The sequence below is a fragment of the Gracilinanus agilis genome, chromosome 6 (assembly GCF_016433145.1).
Source record: "Gracilinanus agilis isolate LMUSP501 chromosome 6, AgileGrace, whole genome shotgun sequence".
Taxonomy (NCBI): domain Eukaryota; kingdom Metazoa; phylum Chordata; class Mammalia; order Didelphimorphia; family Didelphidae; genus Gracilinanus; species Gracilinanus agilis.
In genome coordinates this window covers 226,980,248-227,000,367 of record NC_058135.1, presented here as the reverse complement: position 1 = coordinate 227,000,367, position 20,120 = coordinate 226,980,248, and the positions used below count along the sequence as shown (strand labels likewise).

At 52.2% G+C, this 20,120-nt stretch overlaps 5 protein-coding genes across 5 annotated transcripts; 2 read left to right on the top strand and 3 right to left on the bottom strand.

Annotated features, from left to right (window-relative positions):
• The first annotated feature begins 1,090 nt into the window (after positions 1 to 1,090).
• On the top strand, positions 1,091 to 4,952 carry INO80B (INO80 complex subunit B). Its single transcript, XM_044682296.1, has 5 exons — positions 1,091 to 1,234; positions 1,633 to 1,834; positions 2,690 to 2,808; positions 2,919 to 3,088; positions 3,176 to 4,952. Exons 1-5 carry the CDS (start codon positions 1,177 to 1,179, stop codon positions 3,713 to 3,715), a joined length of 1,089 nt encoding a protein of 362 aa, XP_044538231.1. The 5' UTR covers positions 1,091 to 1,176; the 3' UTR covers positions 3,716 to 4,952.
• WBP1 (WW domain binding protein 1) lies at positions 3,726 to 6,449 on the top strand. Its single transcript, XM_044682297.1, has 4 exons — positions 3,726 to 4,426; positions 5,110 to 5,212; positions 5,431 to 5,607; positions 5,757 to 6,449. The coding sequence occupies exons 1-4, from the start codon at positions 4,358 to 4,360 to the stop codon at positions 6,263 to 6,265; spliced, it is 858 nt and encodes a 285-aa protein (XP_044538232.1). The 5' UTR covers positions 3,726 to 4,357; the 3' UTR covers positions 6,266 to 6,449.
• Positions 6,450 to 6,551: 102 nt separating this feature from the next.
• On the bottom strand, positions 6,552 to 10,037 carry MOGS (mannosyl-oligosaccharide glucosidase). The gene is made up of 4 exons (XM_044682295.1): positions 9,893 to 10,037; positions 9,568 to 9,797; positions 8,866 to 9,062; positions 6,552 to 8,617 (listed from the first exon to the last, which is right to left on the bottom strand). Exons 1-4 carry the CDS (start codon positions 9,924 to 9,926, stop codon positions 6,874 to 6,876), a joined length of 2,205 nt encoding a protein of 734 aa, XP_044538230.1. The 5' UTR covers positions 9,927 to 10,037; the 3' UTR covers positions 6,552 to 6,873.
• A 468-nt stretch (positions 10,038 to 10,505) lies between these two features.
• On the bottom strand, positions 10,506 to 11,410 carry MRPL53 (mitochondrial ribosomal protein L53). Its single transcript, XM_044680640.1, has 3 exons — positions 10,974 to 11,410; positions 10,775 to 10,887; positions 10,506 to 10,677 (listed from the first exon to the last, which is right to left on the bottom strand). The coding sequence occupies exons 1-3, from the start codon at positions 11,162 to 11,164 to the stop codon at positions 10,553 to 10,555; spliced, it is 429 nt and encodes a 142-aa protein (XP_044536575.1). The 5' UTR covers positions 11,165 to 11,410; the 3' UTR covers positions 10,506 to 10,552.
• On the bottom strand, positions 10,801 to 20,120 carry CCDC142 (coiled-coil domain containing 142). The gene is made up of 12 exons (XM_044680639.1): positions 20,027 to 20,120; positions 18,958 to 19,884; positions 18,475 to 18,561; positions 18,227 to 18,388; positions 17,984 to 18,120; positions 17,149 to 17,262; positions 14,086 to 14,200; positions 13,495 to 13,672; positions 13,177 to 13,376; positions 12,241 to 12,917; positions 11,462 to 11,571; positions 10,801 to 10,887 (listed from the first exon to the last, which is right to left on the bottom strand). Exons 1-10 carry the CDS (start codon positions 20,118 to 20,120, stop codon positions 12,658 to 12,660), a joined length of 2,274 nt encoding a protein of 757 aa, XP_044536574.1. The 3' UTR covers positions 10,801 to 10,887; positions 11,462 to 11,571; positions 12,241 to 12,657.

Here is a 20,120-nt window from a genome sequence, read left to right as displayed (position 1 = left end):
TCAGATAACCAGATCAACAAATCTAAGCCAACACACCTTTGGTACCCTGGTTGTGGCTTTTATTTTTTATCATGTGTTTGTGTTTCAGGCGTTGGGGAAACAAATGCAAAACCCAAACGAGTCCCAACCCTCACAAAGCTTAGCGGGGAATTTTGGAAAGAGCACTGGGTTGAGTCAGGACTTGAAGTCTTGTTTCTGTCTTTGGGTCCTGGCCTGTACAGCTAGGCGACTCAGTGGATAGAGAGCCAGGCCTGGAGATGGGACATCCTGGGTTCAAATCTGCTCTCAGATATTTCCCATCTGTGTGACCCTGGGCAAGTCACTTAATCCCAACTGCCTAGTCCTTACTGCTCTTCTGCCTTAGAAGCGACATTTTGTATCAAATCAAAGACAAAAGGTAAGGTTTATAAAAATAAAATTAAAAATCTTACACGGAGTAGAGTTAATAAATACGGAGCATCCCAAAAGTCTGTGTCATTTTAAACGGTGGTTCTTTAGTTCAGTGGCTGTAATAGTCTTAAAGCTATATTGTAACTTAAAGTGGCACTAAGATTTTTGGAACACCCTTGAATTTGTTGATTTGGAGTAGGTCTACTCTGATGTGCCCTAGCTGTGTGACCCGAGCTATAAGATTTACACGGAGCTCTGCCTCAGTTTTCTCATCTGTAAAATGGGAATAACAACGTGCACTTTCTACTTCACAGGCTTGCTTTAAAAAAAAAAAAAAAAACTTTTAAAAAGTTACTTTTCTTTTTTGGTCAGCAAAAATCTGCCTTCGAAATTAGGGCTTCTCCTCATCCCAATGAGAATAAAAGAACAAAGTCTCTCCTCCAGAGTTGTTGGAGAGAAAAGTCTGTTTTAATTGGACCCAACCGTAGAAGAAGGGAAAGGATTCTCGAGGAGTCTGCAGGGGTGTACTTGTACACCGCACGTGACTTCGCTGGGGCCCCCGAGCCCCACCCCGCCCCGCCGCAGGGAGGAACTAGAGGACGGGCGATAGTTTCTCCAGGGGAGGCATTTTGGTGTAGGGTCAGCCCCGCACAAAGATGGCTGCTGACCCTGGGCACGAGCGGAAGGGGAGTGATTCCATTTCCGGAAGCAGCGCTTCCGCGGGGCGGAAGGGGGTCGTCCTCGTGTATCTCCGTCTTTTCCAGTCCTTTTTAGCTACGGCTGCCCATGAGCAAGCTGTGGAGACGCGGAGGCGCCTCCGGGGCCGCGGAGGGGTCGGAACCCGGTAGGTGATGCTCGAGGAAGGCTCAGGCCCCAGCGATAAGGAGGCCTGTCTCCCAAGACTCCTGGGGCTGCGACTGAGGGCCTGCGAGGGTCAGTGGGGGGTGGGAGTCCAAAGCGCTTCCTCCGAGGAGCCCCTACAGGCCGGGCCCGGCCGGTTGGACTGGGCCGGACCCGCGCGCGATCTCTATGGTAACGAGCATTCCCCTCCCCCTCTGGCCGGCCCTGAGTGGCGCCTCCTCAGTTGCCATGGAAATGGCCCGTCCCAGCCACCGCCCTCTTTCCACCCCCTCCCCGCCCCCCAGCTCCCGAGAAGGGCTCCTTGTGGATGCCCAAGCTGTATGCCCCAGGAGCTGCCCCTGCCCTGGCCCCCAAACCCTGACTAATGGTGCCACCTTCCAGGGGAAGAGCTGGAACTGAGCGGCCACGGCCACGGTGGCCACAAGAAGAAGCATAAGAAGCACAAGAAGAAACACAAGAAGAAGCTGCATCAGGAGGAAGGGCCTGGCCCACCCCTACCCAGCACAGCCTCTGGCCCTGCCCCAGCTCCTGCCCAGCTTAAGCTTAGGATCAAGCTGGGAGGTCAGGTCCTGGGCACCAAAAGGTTAAGTATGAGTGTGTGTGTCACAGACTCTTTGATTTGGGGTGCTAGTGGGCGCAGATTAGGGATTTCCTTCCCAAGAAGGTACCCAAGGTTTGAGGATTAGATGTTGGGATAGAATGGCCAGTACTGAAGTTGTCAGATTTCCTCTGACAGGACTTTTGGGACTTGTGTGTCATTTTAGAGAGAGATAGTTAGTTCTAAGTATGACAACCTAGGGTCTCCTTATTTCAACTGGGAGAAGGGTTTGGTGACCTTTGGGGTGAGGCTAAAGGAATGGAGTGGCCCAAGGTTTCTTTAGGGTGGATGGGACTTGTGGAAGGAAGCAGGAGACTGGGCTGTACAGTATCCATTAGAATATGAGCTCCCATTTGAGAGCAGGGTGTTTTTTTGGTTGTCTAGCACTTGGTACAATACCTAACCCAGGGGTTTAATAAATGCCCACTGATTTGACTTGTTGACTAAATTTGGTATCTTGAATGTTGTTGTTCAGTCCTGCCCAACTCTTTGTACCCCCACTTGAGTTTTCTTGGCAGAGACACTGGAGCAGTTTGCCATTTCCTTCTCCAGCTGATTTTACAAATGAGAAAAAGGAGGTAAACAGGGTTAAGTAACTTGCCCAGAGTCACACAAGTAGTAAGTGTCTAAGGCCAGATTTGAGCTCAGGGAGAAGAATGTTCCTAATTCCAGGCCTGAAGCTCTACCTACTTTGCTACTTATCTGCCTCTCCTGAATGTGGAATGTAAGAAAGGATCTCATAGAAGTGGGGAAAGAAAGGCAGGTTTGGGTTGAACTAGAGGGAAAGGGAAAGGACAAGACTTCTCACTTGGATTCTGGGTGGGGGTCCTTCTTTTCTAGTGTTCCCACCTTCACTGTGATCCCGGAGGAGCCCCGGTCCCCTTCTCCCCTCATGGTTGTGGACAATGAAGAAGAGCCAATGGAAGGGGTTCCCATTGAGCAGTACCGAGCCTGGCTAGGTGAGAGATTCAGGGCTTGTGGGGAGGGGTTACCTGTTGCCCTGAGGCCCCCATTTAGCCAGCTTTGCCGGATTGTGGCAGCTTGTGTGACCAGCACCTTTGTCCCCCAGATGAAGACAGTAATCTGTCCCCGTCCCCTCTTGGGGAGTTGGCTGGAGGCCTTGGAGGCCGAGAAGATGAAGAAGAGCAGCGATGGCTGGATGCCCTGGAGAAGGGGGAGCTGGATGATAACGGGGACCTGAAAAAAGAGATCAACGAGCGGCTACTCACTGCCAGACAGGTGGGTGTCTTTGCCTGACTGGCTCAGTTTGGAGGAGCCTGGAGGCCTGGCCTTGCTCCGTCTCTGACCCTCGGTCTCCTCATGCAGAGAGCCCTATTGCAGAAGGCACGCAGCCAGCCGTCCCCGATGCTGGCTCTGCCGGCAGTGACCCCAGGTGCACCAGCCCTCACGGAGGAGATGTTGATGAAGCGAGAGGAGCGGGCCCGCAAGAGACGCCTGCAGGCGGCCAGGCGGGCAGAGGAGCACAAGAATCAGACCATCGAGAGACTGACCAAGACGGCGGCCCCTAGCAGCCGAGGTGGTAGAGGGGGCGCCCGTGGGGAGCGCCGGGGAGGCCGGCCAGCCGCCGCCACACCCATGGTTCGCTACAGCAGCGGGGCCCGCGGTGCCACCCTGTCCTTCCCCGTGGGCGTGCCCACACCGGCCCCCGCCTCCCCGCCCCCTCCGCCTCCCGGCCCTAGGCCTCGCTGCTCCGTTCCCGGCTGTCCTCACCCGCGGCGCTATGCGTGCTCACGCACGGGTCAGCCCCTCTGCAGCCTGCAGTGTTATCGCCTCAACCTGCAGCTGCAGCTGGGGCCGCCCGAGGGAGCTGCGTCTGCGCAGCCAGGCCCCCTTGTGGCTACCTGAGAGCTCCGCCCTCGCCCATTCCCTCCCCTCCCTGGCAGCTTGACCTCGGCCCCTCCCAGCTTTTGGCGTGGTTGGGAGTCTCTCCGTCTTCCCCCTTTTTCTACCTCGGGCTCTTCCCCGCCCTGCCCCGTTCCTCCTTCCTCCCTCCCCCCGCACCCGAGTTACTGAGCAAACCTTAGCCAATTCTTCCAGACTGCTCTCCGAGAAAGCAGCCTTCTCTAGGAGCTCTGAACGTTAATTGGTAGACTCGATTTCCACAAGGCGGGACTAATGCCTTCTATTGGTGGTTGATCCTGCCGATCATAGCCCTGGAGCTATTGCTTCTTCACTCTTTGTCTCTGGGCTCCTGTTGTCTGGGTGAATGGTGGAGACGCGGCAGCGCATTGGTCTCCGGAAGTGCCTTAGAGATCTGATTCCATTGGACGATCCTCAAGAGGCGGCTTATGATTGGTGGCAACCTGACGCAATTTGATTGCTGATTGGCTGAGTTTCCGAGGCTCGGTAGCTGAGAGACCGGATTGCGATGGCGGCGGTGGCAGCTATGGACCGGGCCGGGACTATGGTGGTTGCGCCCCGGAAAGCAGTGGCAGGGTGGCCGGTGGCGGAGGCGGCAGCTCCCTGCCCGGGCTTGTAGGCATCAGCATGGAGCGGGCCAGTTCCGGGAACGGCAGCCACGAAACTTGGGGGGCTCTCCGGGTGCGGCAGCTGCAGGTATCGTGAAGCTTATGCCTGCTGTCGCGACAGGGCAGAAACCTATCGCGACAGATGATTCCGCCCTCTTTCTCCTGGAACCGAGGACATCCGGAAGTGTCCTATCATTTGCCCTTTGGGAAACACATCAAGTGTCCCGATAGGCGTGGCCGACCCAGCTTCTATTGTCTTTGTCACCCAGTTGGTTTCAGGGCTCTGGGAAAGAGTGATGGGTATTTCCTGGGGAGATAGAGAGGAAAGAGGCAATAATATCCCGCTCAGAGAGGAGGCCCCAGCTTCTTCGGATGTCTTTTGTTAAACCTGGGCTTTATGCGGCCTGGTAAGGCTTCTGCTCTCAGCGAGAGGTGGAGGGAGCTTTCAGAACTAGGAAATAGCCTCTTGTCCTCCCTTTGCAGAAGAGAGCTCTCCGGGCCCTGACTGGGATTCTACCAATGCTAGAGCTTCTCTATTGACAAGAAGATCACTTAAGGAGGCTGTTTTTCTGCTGGACAGCTCTAATTATTAAAATTCTTTGCTTATGTCCAAAGAAATGTGGCTTGTGCAGTTTTTCCTCCTCGCTTAGTTTTGCTTGCAGGGGATACAATTCTAATCTTTGTTCTTTGTTACAGTTGTGGATGGGTTGAGTACCCCCACCCACCCCTGACTGTAGTTTCCTCTGTCTCCACTCCTTTTCCTCCTCCCAGCTTAGGGAGCTGTGCCCCGGAGTGAACAATCAGCCTTATGTCTGTGAGAGTGGCCACTGTTGTGGAGAGACTGGCTGCTGCACCTACTACTATGAACTCTGGTGTGAGTGTCCCAGGGAACCCCCCCTTTCCCCCCAATAAAGGATAACTGTCCTTTACTGTCCTGGGACTAGCCCTTCTTCCACAGGGATGTCCTTTTGCCTTGTGCCCTAGAAATGTCTTTCCCAATAACTGTAACCTATTACCTTCAGCTTTTCTGGGCCCCTCTCTGAAACTGATGCCTTGCCCCACCCCCACCCCCCTAATTCCTTGCCCCAACAGGGTTCTGGCTGCTTTGGACCATCCTCATCCTCTTCAGTTGCTGCTGTGCTTTCCGCCATCGTAGAGCCAAACTTCGACTACAGCAGCAACAACGACAGCGGGAGATCAACCTGTTAGCCTATCATGGAGCCTACCATGGAGGCGGCCCTGGCTCAGGGGGCTCCATGCTTGACTTAAGTAAGCAACTAGCCTTAGGGCTTCCCAGAGAGTATGACTCAAATTTACTTATGCAGTCATGTACTACTTGTCTTGGGCACTGACCACCTTCACCCACCTCCCTATACATCCAATCTCCTCCAGCCCTAATCTCTTTATTCTGTTTCCAGGCCTTCTCACCTCCTTCAAGCTTCCTGCCTATGAAGATGTAGCTTGCCGCCCTGGAACCCCACCTCCCCCGTACAGTGTGGCTCCTGGGCCCAGGTCACCCAGCTCCAGTGACTGTACCAGCTGTTCCTGTGCCTCCAGCTGCCCCCCTTCTCCACCTGGTCCTGTAGAAGCCTCTTCCAGGAACCACTCCCACAGGGTAGAATGGGAGAGAGGGGCTGAGGTAGTTGCCCAAGGTCAGGCTGGAGATATGGGGGAAGGAGACAGCCCAGCACCCCTAAATCGGTCCTGCCGCCATCGAAGGCTTACTGGTGATTCAGGAATTGAGCTGTGTCTTGGTACCTGCCACGGTCAAGTTGACCACAGCCCTGCCAAACTGGAGTGGGCAGGGCCACTCCCACCCCAGGATAGCAGTGTCTGTTCCCCAAACTCAGCCCCTGCTGATCCTGCCCCCTGTGAATTCCCAGTCTCCTCTGAAGAGCCTGGGCCCAGGCAGAGCTGTGCTCTGTGAGAACCTGAAATGTAGGTCTCTCATCCCCAATGGTCTCAGCCAAAGCCAAGAAAGGGTCAGGGAGGCCTGGCTCCTGGGGTGAAGGTTTCTGGCAGTGGCAATTGTATATGGGATAAGAGTGGTAGTTACCCTTCCCATGCACATATCCAGCACCTCAGGTCTCCTTATTAAAGAGATTTAATTAGCCAGGTGTCGATTTGAATTCTTTTTAGCCTTGAGTTGAAGGCAGGAAAAGATTCAAAGAAGGAAAGTTTAGAAGAGGATAGGGGACCACAACTGACCAGAAGCCACAGGAAGGCAACTTTTATTTTAGAAAAATAAATTCTTGACTTTACCACCACCTGCCACCTGGTGGGGCAACACCTGAGATGAAGAGTTCCAGGAATGGGACCAGGAGCTCTGGAGCAGAGGAGCCCACACCTGGTCTCCCTCCCCTGCACCACACATGAGGCTCTTGACCCCAGGAGCAGCAGCAGCAAAGGACTGAGGGAATGGTAGATGACTTGGTTCCTAGCAGGCCTAGGATGGGTGGTTGTGCCTTTGGGAAGGCTGGCCAGTGACTTGGTCCTGAGTTGGCATGGGAAGGGGTGTTTGAGGATTGGTGGTGATCAGTAGTCCTCAGCCATAGCGAGGAGCACAAGACTGGTCCAGCCATGAAATGGCCGGCAGCCCATGCCATGACCGTCTCGATCACTGTACTGTTCCCACAAAAAGCCTGTATCCCGGTATTGGCGCCACACATTCCCCACAAGGTTGGTTCGAAGTTGGGAGTGGAGTTGGGAAGCTTGAGCTTGGTGGGGGCCCTCCAGGCGCCCATAGTGATCCAGGGCACCCAGTGCTAGGTAGTTGATATTGAACCAGACTGCCCCTCGCCAGTATGGCGGGTCATGCTCTGAGTTTCGCTGTCCATAGAGAGGACTGGAGGCAGACAGTGATCGTAAACCAAAAGGACTCCACAAGTGTCGGCTATCTGACAGCAAGTCCAGCAAGGGTCCCAAGTGTGGAGAGTCAGGACTCAGTAATCTGAGCAGTAATGGAAAGAGGCTGACGTACCCCAAGGCATCAACATGCTGTAGGCGAGGAGGAGGGCGACCTACCACTCGTACCAGCCCCTGTGGACCTCTTGCCAGGCGAACAGCTCCTGTATGATTCCCAAAATCAGCAAAGGCGCCCAAATCAGGAGCCCAATGCAATGAATCGAGCCCACTCTCATCTTTCAGTTTGGCTGCGAGGTCAGCCAGCTCAGCCTCTGCCTGGGTTTCACCAATCCTTTGTGCCAGCCTAGCCAGTACACTGGCACCAAAAGCCACCCAGCAGCGAAGGTCCAAATGTCGCTCATCTGGTGATGGGTGAGAAGCTCGAGGGTAGTCGTCTAAGCCCGAGGGCAATGTCTTGGGGTTTAGTAGGCCAGCAGCCGCCTGGTCCCGTCCTCGCCATCGGTAGGACAGAGGAACAGGGCCTGCCTGGCTTTGTTGAAGCCAAGAGAACCAGGCCTGAAGTCGGGGGAAAGATGTACGTAAGAAGTCCAAGTCAGCAGGGTCTCCACCGTCAAGCATGCGCATCACAGGCAACAAGAGGGATGGGGGGTTGGCATGGGCTGCCCTCTGTACCAAGAAAGGTGGTGGCACACGGGCCCTAGCCTCATCTCCTAGCACCTGCTCTCGCCCAATCCAGCCATCAACATTAAGCAGCCCAAGCCAGTGGCCCAGGGCCTCCCGAGTTAATTGTGGATCCCACTGATGCACCAAAAGCTGGTGGAAACCTTCATCCCAGAGAAAGCCACGAGGGAAGAAGGATCTTGAGGGTACAGCTGTGAAGAGTGGGACTGGGGGGAAAAGGGATGGTGCTGGGGCTGAATCCTCCTCAGGCTCATCTCCAGGATCTGGTAGCACTAGGCCCTGTCCATAGAAATAGCCAATGCCCCCCAGGAGCCCACTTAAGGCTGCTCGACCCAGTGCCTGCTCTCCTGAACTCAGGCCTCGTGCTTCCAGCCGGAAAGTCTCCTCAAATCTGTCAGTGAAGGCTGTGGCATGAGCATCCAAGGCCTGAGACAACACTGGTCCAGCCAGACGACCTCCAGGCCGGGCTTCCCCCCAGCCCACACTTCCTGACTCAAAGACCAGTTCAACTCGGAAGGGGGGCTTTAGTGTCAGCTGCTGTACCACAACCTGTCCTTGCACAATGTGGCCTGGTTGGGGGCTTTCCCCTTCCCACTGAGGAGATCCAGGCAGGCCCAGGTATCGTTCTGGGGAACCCCCAGGAGGCCGGTGCTGGAACCATCGATTTAGTCTGTTTTTCACAGCTTCTGTTAACAAGGGCAGCCCTGGGCTTGGCATCCAAAGAATGTTGTAGCTAAGGAGAACAAGAGAGTACAAGTCAATTTTGGAAGAAGAGAAACTGCAAAGGCAAAGGAAAGGAAGAAGTATGGGGGTAGGGTGGGGAGTCAGAAGGTTTCTGGGTTGCAAAGGCACATGATACAGAATTGGACCAGAATCCCTAAGGAGATCAGGGAGACTATGGTAGGAGGGGCTGAGTCAAAGTCAAAGAGTGTCAGGTAGCCACAGGGCTTGAGGGAGAGGGTGACCCTGTGTTACCATTACCTGCCATGTTTCAAGGCTGTCCCTTTGGCACTGGTAGGAGGAAGAAGGATTAGCCGGAAGTCACCAAGTTCCTCAGTGTGGCCATTAATGCCATCCAGTTGCCCCCCTGTCCCAGGCTCTGGCCACAATGTGCCCTGCCCATCAGTAGCCATATAGAAGAACAAAGAGAGTAGGGGAGGCACAGAGCCCTCTGGGGTCTAAAAGGGTGAGAATTGGAAACAGGAGATATCAAACACTAGTAAAAAACATCACAGCCTCACGGGATTTAAAAGTGGAAAAAAAACCTTGACACCCATAACCCTCCTTGGAGCCCAGGGCAATGAATCCAGCCCACTCATCCTTCAGGTTGGCTGCGAGGTCAACCAGTGCAGACTCTGCCTAGGTCTCACCAATTTTTTGTGTCAGCCTAGTCAGCACACTGGCACCAAAAGCCACCCATCTGGTGATGGGAAAACTCAGGGAGTGTCACCCTGGTTGGGACATCTACTAGGACCTCAACCAAGAAAGCATTATGTTGAGCAGCCCATGCATTTTGGTGGTAGTGGTGGGAGGAGTCAGGGGAAAGGCATGAAATGGAACAGTGTTTACTAGAGATTGCAAACGTCATTGGAATCAGTATACTTAGCTTCAGCTCCCACCTGACCCTAGTGGAGTGGGCCTCCCCCAGGCCCTTTCTGCCCTGGGGGTTGTGCCAGGCCTGACCTGTGGCTCAGCCGTGACCCTCCAGCTCCAGTCCCCACCATGGCTACCACCCGGCCTCTTCACAAACTCCGTGGTGAGTAGGAGGGAACCGTCGTGCAGCCGCTGCCGCCCGAAGTTGACCCCATCATGCAGCTCCCAGCCGTAGGGGCCCATGCCATCGCCCTGCTCACACGTGTGGCGGAGCTGACCCAGCATGCCCGGCGGAGCCCCTTGCTGCAGCCACATCAGGCCTGAGAAGGGGGGGGGGGGGGCGGGAAGATTAGTGCCAATCGTCCTCCTCCTCCTCCCCTTCTCCACCACCTCCACTAGACCCTCCCATAGTTACCGGTGACCGGCGCGCGCGGACTACGGGTCTTCATGCCGAAGTAGACGTGTGGCCGGTAGGTGCCCCAGAAGAGGTCCGGGGCGGCAGAAGCGCTGGAGCTGTTGGGCGGCAAGGCAGGCGGCGCCGGGTGCAGAGTGACGGCGCGCCTCGCCCGCTGCCACGCCAGGATTCCACGCCACGATAGGCCAAGGCCCAGGCCCAGGCCCAGCGCCAAGCCCAGCGCAGCCAGCGCTGCGACCCCCGGCCCCCGGCCCCCGGCGCCCCGGCCCCCCGGCCCACGCCGAGACCCCGCGCCCGGCCCCACACCTACCCGGCCCTCCCGCCTACTACGACCCATGGCACTCTGGCCCCCCTTGTCGGGAGCCCGTAGCCCGGGGGCATCCGCGGGGGGGCCTGAACGGCGCTTGCGCTCGCCCCGAGCCATAGCCGGCACAGAGGCCACCAGACGGGTTTGGAACCCGCCACGAACCGGCAGCCAGGAAGACCGGAAGCGCGAGTAATCGGAAATGACGCATTGACCCCGCCCACCGACAAGCCAGTCGCATTTCCCGGTTTAGCGTAGTCTTTTCCCTCATTCCGAGTTGCGGACAGACACAGACGCAAAGGCATAGGCTGTGATAGCTAGCTTTTATTTGCTCCATCCCCATATCTCCCCGGAGGCTAGGGGCCTCCAACCTTCTCCCCGGGTGAGGTACGGCTCTTAGCCTGGACTCGGGAGCCGAACGCTGCAAGCATCTCCTGCGCCGTGAGGTGGGCTCCGCGAAGGATTAGCCGGTCTCCATCTCCTGGAGAGAAAAACCGCGGTCAAAAGAGAAAAAAGGCCGCGGACTGTTCGGAAATGGGTGGGCTAACTGGTAAGTAAGGGCCAGGACTCATGCGCACCAAAAAGCACATCCACGCAGGGCTCGGAGCCGTCGTGCCGCACGTCCACCTGCACAGTGCAGTTGAGGTTAGAAGCGCGCACCTTTTCGCTGCTCACGGCCTGGAGGAACTTCCTGCAATCGGGAGGAGAGAAAGGCAAGAAGGCGTGAGCGGGGACCCAGGATGAGAGCGCAGGGTAGGGCCGGGAGTGTCCCGTTACCTGGTCGCCTCCACGTTGTTCTCAAAGGGGCAGAAACGAACTAACACTCGCTTAACTGCTTGCAGTCCCAACTTCGTCCCCGCCGCCCTGGCCATGGCGCCCTCCAGAAGTGCCGTAGCCGCAGCATGCCGGGAAACGTAGTCAGAGCGCTCTGGAGGCAGCGCAGAAGGGCGGGGCCGACAGAGCCCCATTCTGGGCACGCCCACCTACCCTCCGGGCCTGACGTTCGCTGGTCCGGCTGGGCTTATCAGCTAGCCTAGTGCTTTCTGGCCCTCCCTAATCAGCACTGGCCTAAGCTGATGCCTTCTACCTATCTAGTAGTTTCTTCCGGTTTTAGCACATCTATGTCTAAGGCCGAGTTGAGTTCCCTGTCCTCTCTTGCTAGTAATGGTTTTTCAAAGGTCCCATTGTTTTTTTCCATGTCAGGCTAGTGGTACCTCACCTCCCTCCTTTCCACCCCCTGGCCACCACCTTCAAGTTCTCATCACCTTTGCTGTGGCAACCATCCTTCCTGTCTCTACGGGTCTCCATCCAGGAGATGCTGCCAGATTCATCTCTTTAAGCCTCTGCTCAAATATTTTCACTTTCTGCCCGAGATCTGTGGGACAAAGTCCAAACTTCAGCCTGACATTAAAGTCTGTCCAGAACCTGGATCCAACCAACTTTTCCTGCCCAAACCAATATCACTGTCCCCTGAACAAACCTTAAACTTTCTTATTACCTCGGTGGCTTTGCTCACTACTTATAGAGAATCTCTTCAAAATTGTTTGCAAAATTTGCAGGCCCAGTTTAAATCCCTTTCCTTTTCCACCCACCTGGAAGCCACTTCACTTTCATTTCTCCTTTACTTCATAGTGAGAGGCTTCAAAGGCTGAGCACCAGGGAATAACTGAAGGACTTGAACCATTTGTCCTTGTAGATAAGGAAAAGGATTAGAGGATGAAGGAACTTGCCAAGTGATGACAACAGATAGTGAACAGCAGTCAAAGTTCAAACCCAGATTCTTCAGCTCCAGGTCTTTAGCTTTCATCACTAGGCTATGCTGCCTGTATCCTTTCTCCTCCCTACTAGGCCCATGGAGAGCAGAAACCTCATCTCATCTCCCTGGTTACAAAGTACAAGATCACGCACAAAGAATGTGCTTAATAAATGTCTCCTAATGAAATGTCTCCTAATTCGGCAAGGGGAAAAAGACTGGTTTTGTCAAATTAGGATGAGGGAAAAGTTGTTGGGGAAAGAGAAGATGGGAGCAGCTCTAGGTACTTACGTATGCAAGATTTTCTGATTCCTCCCCTTCTGTTGCTGTAGAGTTCTTTATATCTAGTCTAGGGCAAGAGGTTCTCAATCTTTAGGCCCACACAAGGCCCAGGCTTCCCTGGCTCAAATTTCTCTGGATTTGTAATTCAGGATTCCTCTGTTTTCTGGTAGCTGTATGTCAAACTCTGTGTACCTTTGGGTACCAAGTTCTTGGTACATGGCTGCAGACCCTGAGAGCTCATGTGGATTTTGGGTGCTGAGCTCTTCTAGGTGCCTCTCTGGTTCCCGACACTGGGCTCCAAACATCCTCTGGTTCCAGGTTCTAAGCTCTTCTGGACTTAGTTCTGACTGTTGTCAAAGAGACTTCTAGGCTCTTTGGGGCTTAATTTTTTGGCCTCTGTATTTCCCCAGTTTCCAGATTCTGTTATCAGGGTTCAGGGCTAGTTCTCATGCAAAGAAAGCCAGGCAGATTCCATCGGGGGGATCGGTGGTGCCGAAGGGCCAGCCAGGCCTGCTGGTTGCCTGCCAGGTAAGCCTCAGGACTGGGTCCACCACCCCGAAGAGTGTTGAGAAGCTGGGCTGTCTGGACAAGAGTGACCCCAGAACGAAGGGGAGGTGGTTCTAGGTTCTCTAGGCTGTTGAGGCTGCTACTGGGTAGTTCAGGGGTCTGGATCCTATTACAGGAACCTATCAAGATTAGGGGGTGGGGTGAAAAAGCAGGTCAGTAGGAGTATGGGAATAACTGGCAAGTTAGTGTATATGGAACAGGGAACTAAGATAGGGAGAATAAGAATAGGGAGCTAAGAGGAGAAAGATAGCCTGATGGATCAGGGGCCAAAGATAGTCTAAGAAAAATATAGGCGGAGGGATTATTGTCCTGGGGTCACTATATATAGTTATGTGGAATAGTTACTGTGGCCTGAAAATGGTGATAAGAAAGACTTACAACAGCATGGGGACCCTCTGTAGGTACGGCTCCCAGGCAGTGGCTGCTGCAACAGACACAACAGGGCTCCATCCACCCGCTGGAAGACACTGAGTGTGAGCAAAACCTGACGAAGTTCAGGGGCCAGACCCCACTGCTCCTCCTCCAGCATACCCCGAACCACTGCAAAATCCTGCCTCAGCTGCAGTGCTCCCTGCAGGCTAAGAGCCAGAGCAAGGTCAATATCCACACCCAACTCACTCTTCCTAGTACCCCTTCTTTCCTCCCATCCCTAAACTTTCCACAGTGTTTCCCTCCCCTCCCCAATCTAAGACCTACCTGAACCGGATCCTCTGAGTGAGAATATGGTTGAGCCAGGCGTCAAGAAGTGCAGTCAGGGCCTGTGTGAGTGGGGGCCCTTGGGCCTGGGGAGGAAATCCCTGTACCCCCTGCAGCACAGGCCCCAGGACAGCTCCCACTACCAATTCTGCATAGTCACTGGGGATGCTGGGGAATTCTGGGGAAGGGGGGAGGGCAGAAAGTGAAACTCAGAGGAGTCTTTCTATGGTTTTTGGATGGGGAAGAGAACCACAAGGGCTAAAGTGAGCTAGGGAGAGCTTAGACCAGTGGTTCCCAAACTTTTTTAGCCTACCGCCCCCCTTTCCAGAAAAAATATTACTTAGCGCCCCTGGAAATTAATTTTTTTTTAAATTTTAATAGCAATTAATAGGAAAGGTAAATGCACCTGTGGCCATCACCACCTCCCTGAATTACTGCATCACCCACCAGGGGGCGGTAGTGCCCACTTTGGGAATCACTGGCTTAGACCAAGGACAAAAAATAAAGGAAGGGGAGCTGTAAGCCTATTATTGGAGGGGACTGTTTGAGGGAACTAAGGAGAGGGAGTTCTAGGACCAGGGAAGAAGTTACCAGAGCGAAGCCTGAGCCTCCAGTGACGACCCTGGGGCATATGGAGCTGGAAGCCCTTAGCAGCTTGTCGCCAACATTCTCGGGAGAAGAGACACAGAGATTCCTCAGGCAGGACCTGGGAGGGTAGGGAAAAGGAATTTGTACAGGGCTCTGCCTCAGGTCAAGTTCCAACAGCTTTTGTTCTTCCCTGCCCTAAGTTGGAGATGGGAAGCCGAAAGAAGTGCCACCACTTAAAGGCCACAATGACTAACTTGACAAAGAATCCCTTTTATAAACCAGTGGCCTTTTTTCGAAGACCTTACTTCCTCCAGGAAACCTTTAGTTCTATATCAGACAGAACCTCTCCTTGTGCCTCTCCCTTTGGGGGCAGCAGATAAGTTTAACCCTTCTCTGACATGACTGTTGATGTTCAAATCTGGCCTCTGATACCAACAAGCTGTGGGATCCTGGGCAAGTTAAAGTTAACCTGTTCCCCTCAGTTTCCTCACTTAGCATAGTGCCCAGCACATAGTACAAGTTGAATAAATTAATTCTCTCTTTCTTCCCTAATCACCTCCAACCTACAACTGATTCTAGGATGGTGAATTCTTTAGGCTCCTCTTCACAATCCTGGACACCTTGTTAACCCCAGATGTGCTCTGATCCAAGGAGAGTACAGCATCACTAACAGCTCCTTTCTCTTGGACCCCATAGTTTTTCCTCTTTTTAAACGAAGGGGCGTGAGGAAGGATGGACAAGATTCATGATTTCATTAGTAAATGGATAAGGAGCTTCTTGCCCTATGCACATTAAGTAATACATTCTCTGCCAGTTACCTGGGAAATATCCAGGGCCAGGCAACCACTATGTGTCAAGAAGCAGGCCTTGAATAACTGCAAACTATAATGAACCATACTTTTTTTTTTTTACATTTTTAAACCCTTAACTTCTGTGTATTGGCTCATAGGTGGAAGAGTGGTATGGGTGGGCAATGGGGGTGTCAAGTGACTTGCCCAGGGTCACACAGCTGGGAAGTGTCTGAGGCCAGATTTGAACCTAGGACTTCCTGTCTCTAGGCCTGGCTCTCAATCCACTGAGAGCTACCCAGCTGCCCCTGAACCATACTTTTTAATGCTTCTAATAGCTAATAAGAAATGCAACTGGAGAATTCTGGGGTTTCACCTCAGCTATCAAAGTGGCAAAGATGACCAAAGATAGAAATGCTCAATGTTAATACACTGCTGATAGAACTTGGAACTGGTCCAAACACTCTGCAAAAAACTGGAATTAAGTAACTAAACTGTTCATATGCCTTTGATTCACTTATCCCTACAAGTGAACCCATACTTCAAAGAAATCAATGGCAGAAAAGATAGCCACCAGTACTTAAAAACAGCACTTTTGCAATCAAATGGGTACCCATTAATTGATAATACATAAGAGAGCCTGGATACAGAACATGAGGAAGTCTCATAGGAAGACTAGTATGAACTGAAGGAAAGAACCAGAACATATGCAGACAGTATGTAACTGTGCTAAAATAAACCATCAGATTTCATAGTAGTGTCTAAATCTTTTGTATTAACAGACATATATATATGTATATATCTAATACATATATATATAATGAATTAAGGACAATGAAGTAACCCTGATTTCACAATGCAATTATGTAATTGTCTAAGGCAGCCAAGTAATTTTTCTTCCCATTAGATTATGGAGTTGCTAAAGACATACCCCTTGTTTGACCATAGTTAAAGGGTCTCCACCCTAGTACCTCAAGGCACAGGATATTACAAGGTGGTTCCTTATGGTACAGGATATCATATAGTTAGGTGGAAAGTGTGACTATTTTGAGAGCCCTTTATCTCTAGCCTTTTCACCTGGTTGACTAATAGTAGGAAGAATATGACCTCAACTTTTTGACAAGGATCTTTTGCTGCAGGTTCCAACCCTGGGGACTTTTTGGTCACTCCTGATCCTGTCTAATTTTAATCCATGAATGAAAACGTATATTTAGAGATGTACCAGTCCAGAAGGAACTTATAGATTATTATTTAAACTTAAAAAACTATAAATGTTGTGCCTTGGAACATGGGGGAGGGAGGTGTTCCTTCAGACCATGAGAAAGGTCTGGGATCCTATTTGTTGAAGGGGATTGGTTCCTTTAATAAATAGTTCTTGGCTTGGAGCACTGCCTGAGTTTTATTACAGACTGGATAAACTTCTGGCATTGTACCAAACAACTCTATTTTGTCAGCTGTCATTAAGTAGACTGTCCCTAGGCAAGAGTTGATTTTCTTTTATTTTAAGCCAGAAACCTAGATCCTGTTCTCAAATCCTGTCACTTCCCAGATTGTGCTGCTCTTCTGAAGCCCTTACTTTCATCTGAGTGCACTCTGTCAACCAGTTCCCTCTGAGTTCTGGTCCTCCCTAAGGTCTTTCCCTATCTTCTTAGTTTCTGGGTCTTAGTGGCTCTTGCTGCACTGCTCTCTAAACAAAGAAATGAAGGCTTCATTCTCACTTGTCTATTCTCCTCTAATTTCTCCCATTGTTCAATTATGACCTTCTCCATGTAGATCAATCCTAGCCTTGAACTGTCTCACAAGCTTCAGTCTAGCCATCTTCAAACACCTGCTTAGCAATGCAGTAGAACAGAAAAACTGCAGGGATAGTCCTAGCACTACCACTCACTGGCTTTGGGACCTTGGACAAGTTTCTTTTCCAAGCACCTCAGCTCTCCCATCTATAAAATTCTTTCTAATTCCAAGATTCTATGATCCTAATGTTGTCTCAAATACAGTGTCTAAAACCAGGCTCATCTTTTCCCCAAAAGTTGCCCATAGGCTTCAATCATTCTGTCCCTGAAAGCATATCATTTTCCCATTCTGCTATCTGCTCTGTTACTTGGCACCATTAGGGATATAAAAAACTAGGAAAGAGGAACTCAACAATGTAAGAAAAATCCAAAAGAATTCTAACCATTCAGGCTGGCCCATCCCAGTCTCCAGAGATGCTGCTATGAGCTGTTTCTTTGTTTTCACAATGACATGCTCACCCCACACCACTCTCTTCAGTTCTCACCTGGATCCGAGTGGTCAGTCTTCGAATCTCTCTTCCTAGCTGTCGGTCTAGTTCCAGTACAGATGCCCCTTCAGAAACTAGGGCTGCTAGGGATTCTGCCTCACAGAGTAGAAGCTTTGGAGGAAGCACAAATATTAGATGCCAAACTATAATCTTCAGTTCAAAGTCCCTATCACAAACTACCCACCCTCACAACTTAAGTGACTTTCCCTGGGAGACACTCATAGATTCCCCCTAGCAACAACTTTAGGACTCACACGAACTTTGAGAAATTTTCCTTTCCTTTCAAAATCACTCTCAACTCCAAGATTCCCCTTCCCCAGGTCACACTACTCACACACATAGATGGTAACAATCTCACACACTCAAATATCTTGTAAAAGTGAAATTTGGGAGATGCCATTCTATAAATATATATATATATATGTATATATATATATATGTATTTTTTGGACACGGGGAAATTATCAAACTACATTTCCCGTGGTCCAACGGGTTTCCGGTTCCGGTTCTTTGGGCGTGGGGAGGCCTACGGAGAGAGTTTAAATCTCGGGAGGAGACAGGAGACAGTAATGGCGAGGGGGGCGGTTTTGAATTCTTACAAGTGCTTCTCCTAATAACTTTATCAGCATGGCTTTAATTAAAATACTAATTTATATTATTATAGCAGCCTTTATTATTTTTTATCTTTATAATCTTCAGGGTCACTTACACCACCAGTCCCTGCCAAGGATCAACATAAACACTTCTCTTGGTAATATACACATACTATGCCAATACCCTATCCTCACATGGGTCCTTTCTATTCTGCTTGGCCTTAATAGAGGATACTTACAGGCAGTTCCCTCTGGGTCAGCAGCAAGAGAGGTCCTGGGGCCCATGAGGCCAGATGCTGTTGAGATTTGCTGAGAAGCCAGAGGGTGGTGGCCTGAAGAGTGCAAAGCCCAAGGGCTAGGGGTGGTGGCTCTGGCCCTAGGGTTGGAGATGAACAAGACAAAGTATTGGAGAAGCAACCCTAACAATGGCACTTAAATAGAAAGGCCTGGCATTTCATCAAACCCTGAAACCCTGCCCTCACCAGGAAATTGGCAGGAAGCTGGCCCTGGTTCTCTAAGTGCAGAAATAAGAGAACGAAAGAGTTGTTGAAGGAGGTCAGTAGTGTGCATGCAGGGAATCCCATCCCAAGATGTGGGCATAACTCTTTGATCCCCACGAGCAGATGCCAAGGCTCGGCAAAAACCTGGAACAGAGGAACCAAGTGGCATCATTGGTGTATGAATGATCTCAGTGCCTTAGGCTTAATATAACTTCTTTCTCCCAACTCACCTTGGTCCCATGTCTGGGTCAGTGCCTGTCGGAGCAAACAGTGGCACAGGGAAGTCAGCTCCTTCTCACATTCCTGTGGCAGGGATGCTAGGGGGAGGGAGTGGAGGTGGCCATGTGCACCCAGGTCTCACATAAATCACACAAAAGGAAGATAGATCCCCCCCCTCCCCCCATCCAGCACTATCCACCTCCCTAAAGTAACAACATCCAAGAGAGTAGGACTTAAGGTCCATAAGACCCTCACTCTGGAAGGAAAAAGAAAAAAAAACCCTTCCTTTCTTTCTTAGTTTCAGTTCTAAGACAAAGAGACAAGGATAAGGCAAATGAGGTTAAGTGACTTGCCTAGGGTCACAAAACTAAGAGATGTATATGAAGCCAGTTTTGAACCTAGGTCTTCCAGACTCCAAGCTTGGCACTCTATCCACTGTGCCACTTAGTTGCCCCACCAATATTTTAAAATACAAACTCTCCCTAGTTACTTACTCTGACCTAGTGCTTGTTTCAGCTCCTGCACAGTCATCTGAATGTCCTCCCAAGGTCCCAGTCTCTGACCAAGATTCTGAGCACATGCAGCCCAGAAAAGGCTCCAGTACTGGCCCCAGAGCTGCCGGGACCCTCCCAATCCCCGGGAGCCACTTCCAGGAGCCCCTGTGTCTCCCAGCAGGCCCAACAATCCAGGAAGCAACTCTCGTTCTTCCCTGCAAAGCTTATGTAGCTGGGTCTGAAGCTTGGATTCCTGTAGACCTTTCCAGAGTCTCTCTGCTCCTTGTTTGCCACGTTCCCTGGCCAAAAGTCTGAGCACACGACTAGGTGGAAAGGGCTGGGCTGCTCTGGGGACACCCTCCAGGGCCACTGCCAGCACCTGGTGGTAGGCAGGGAGAACTTGAAGTAGTTCGCTGATCTGGGACACCAGGGCAGGACTGGGAGAAGCCTGGCCCAAGATCTTTAGCTGCTCTTCAATTGCCACGTCCAGCCTCTGTATTGCTAAGCCAAGAGGAAGTGCCAGAGATCGAAACGGGGGATCACTGAAAGTCCTAAAGTGCAGGATGGTCCCATGACAACTGTGTGGAAGCAGCTCCCAGCATAGCTGGGGCAGGGCAGCAAAGGGCTGAGGGGCTTTCAAGAAGCACAAAGTGGTTTGAAGGGACCGAGCACAGTCCCGGGCCAAGAGGAGCTGCTCCCGCTCCCTCTGAAGCCGCAGCAGGACTGCTCGGAGCCGCTGCAGGGTCGCAGGCATGCGGGGTCCAGAGAAGGAAGCCCGGTCCGCTCCTCTCCCGGCCCATTCCACCAAGTCTGTCTCTTCTTCTTTGCTAGTCCCATCCTGTCCCTGAATGGCCCGGGCCCACCACAGCTGACCTCTGGGAGGCCACAAGGGTCCTGGCTCGAATTTGCTGTCATGCCAAACGCCACCTGAAATGACCAGAAGGCGGGCCGTGCCTGACCCTTCCACCAGGGCCAAGGCGCCCTTCTCTGCCCCTGCTCCTTCCCCTGGCCCCGCCCCACTCCCCAGGCCGGACATGCAGGCACCTCCCCTGACAGCGCCCACTCTCACCTGGCCCCGCCTTCTCTCCGGAAGCCCCCGGCTCCCCTGGAGGCTGCGGCCACAGCGGGGGGAGGAAGGCCCCAGACCTGGACATCCTTGACAT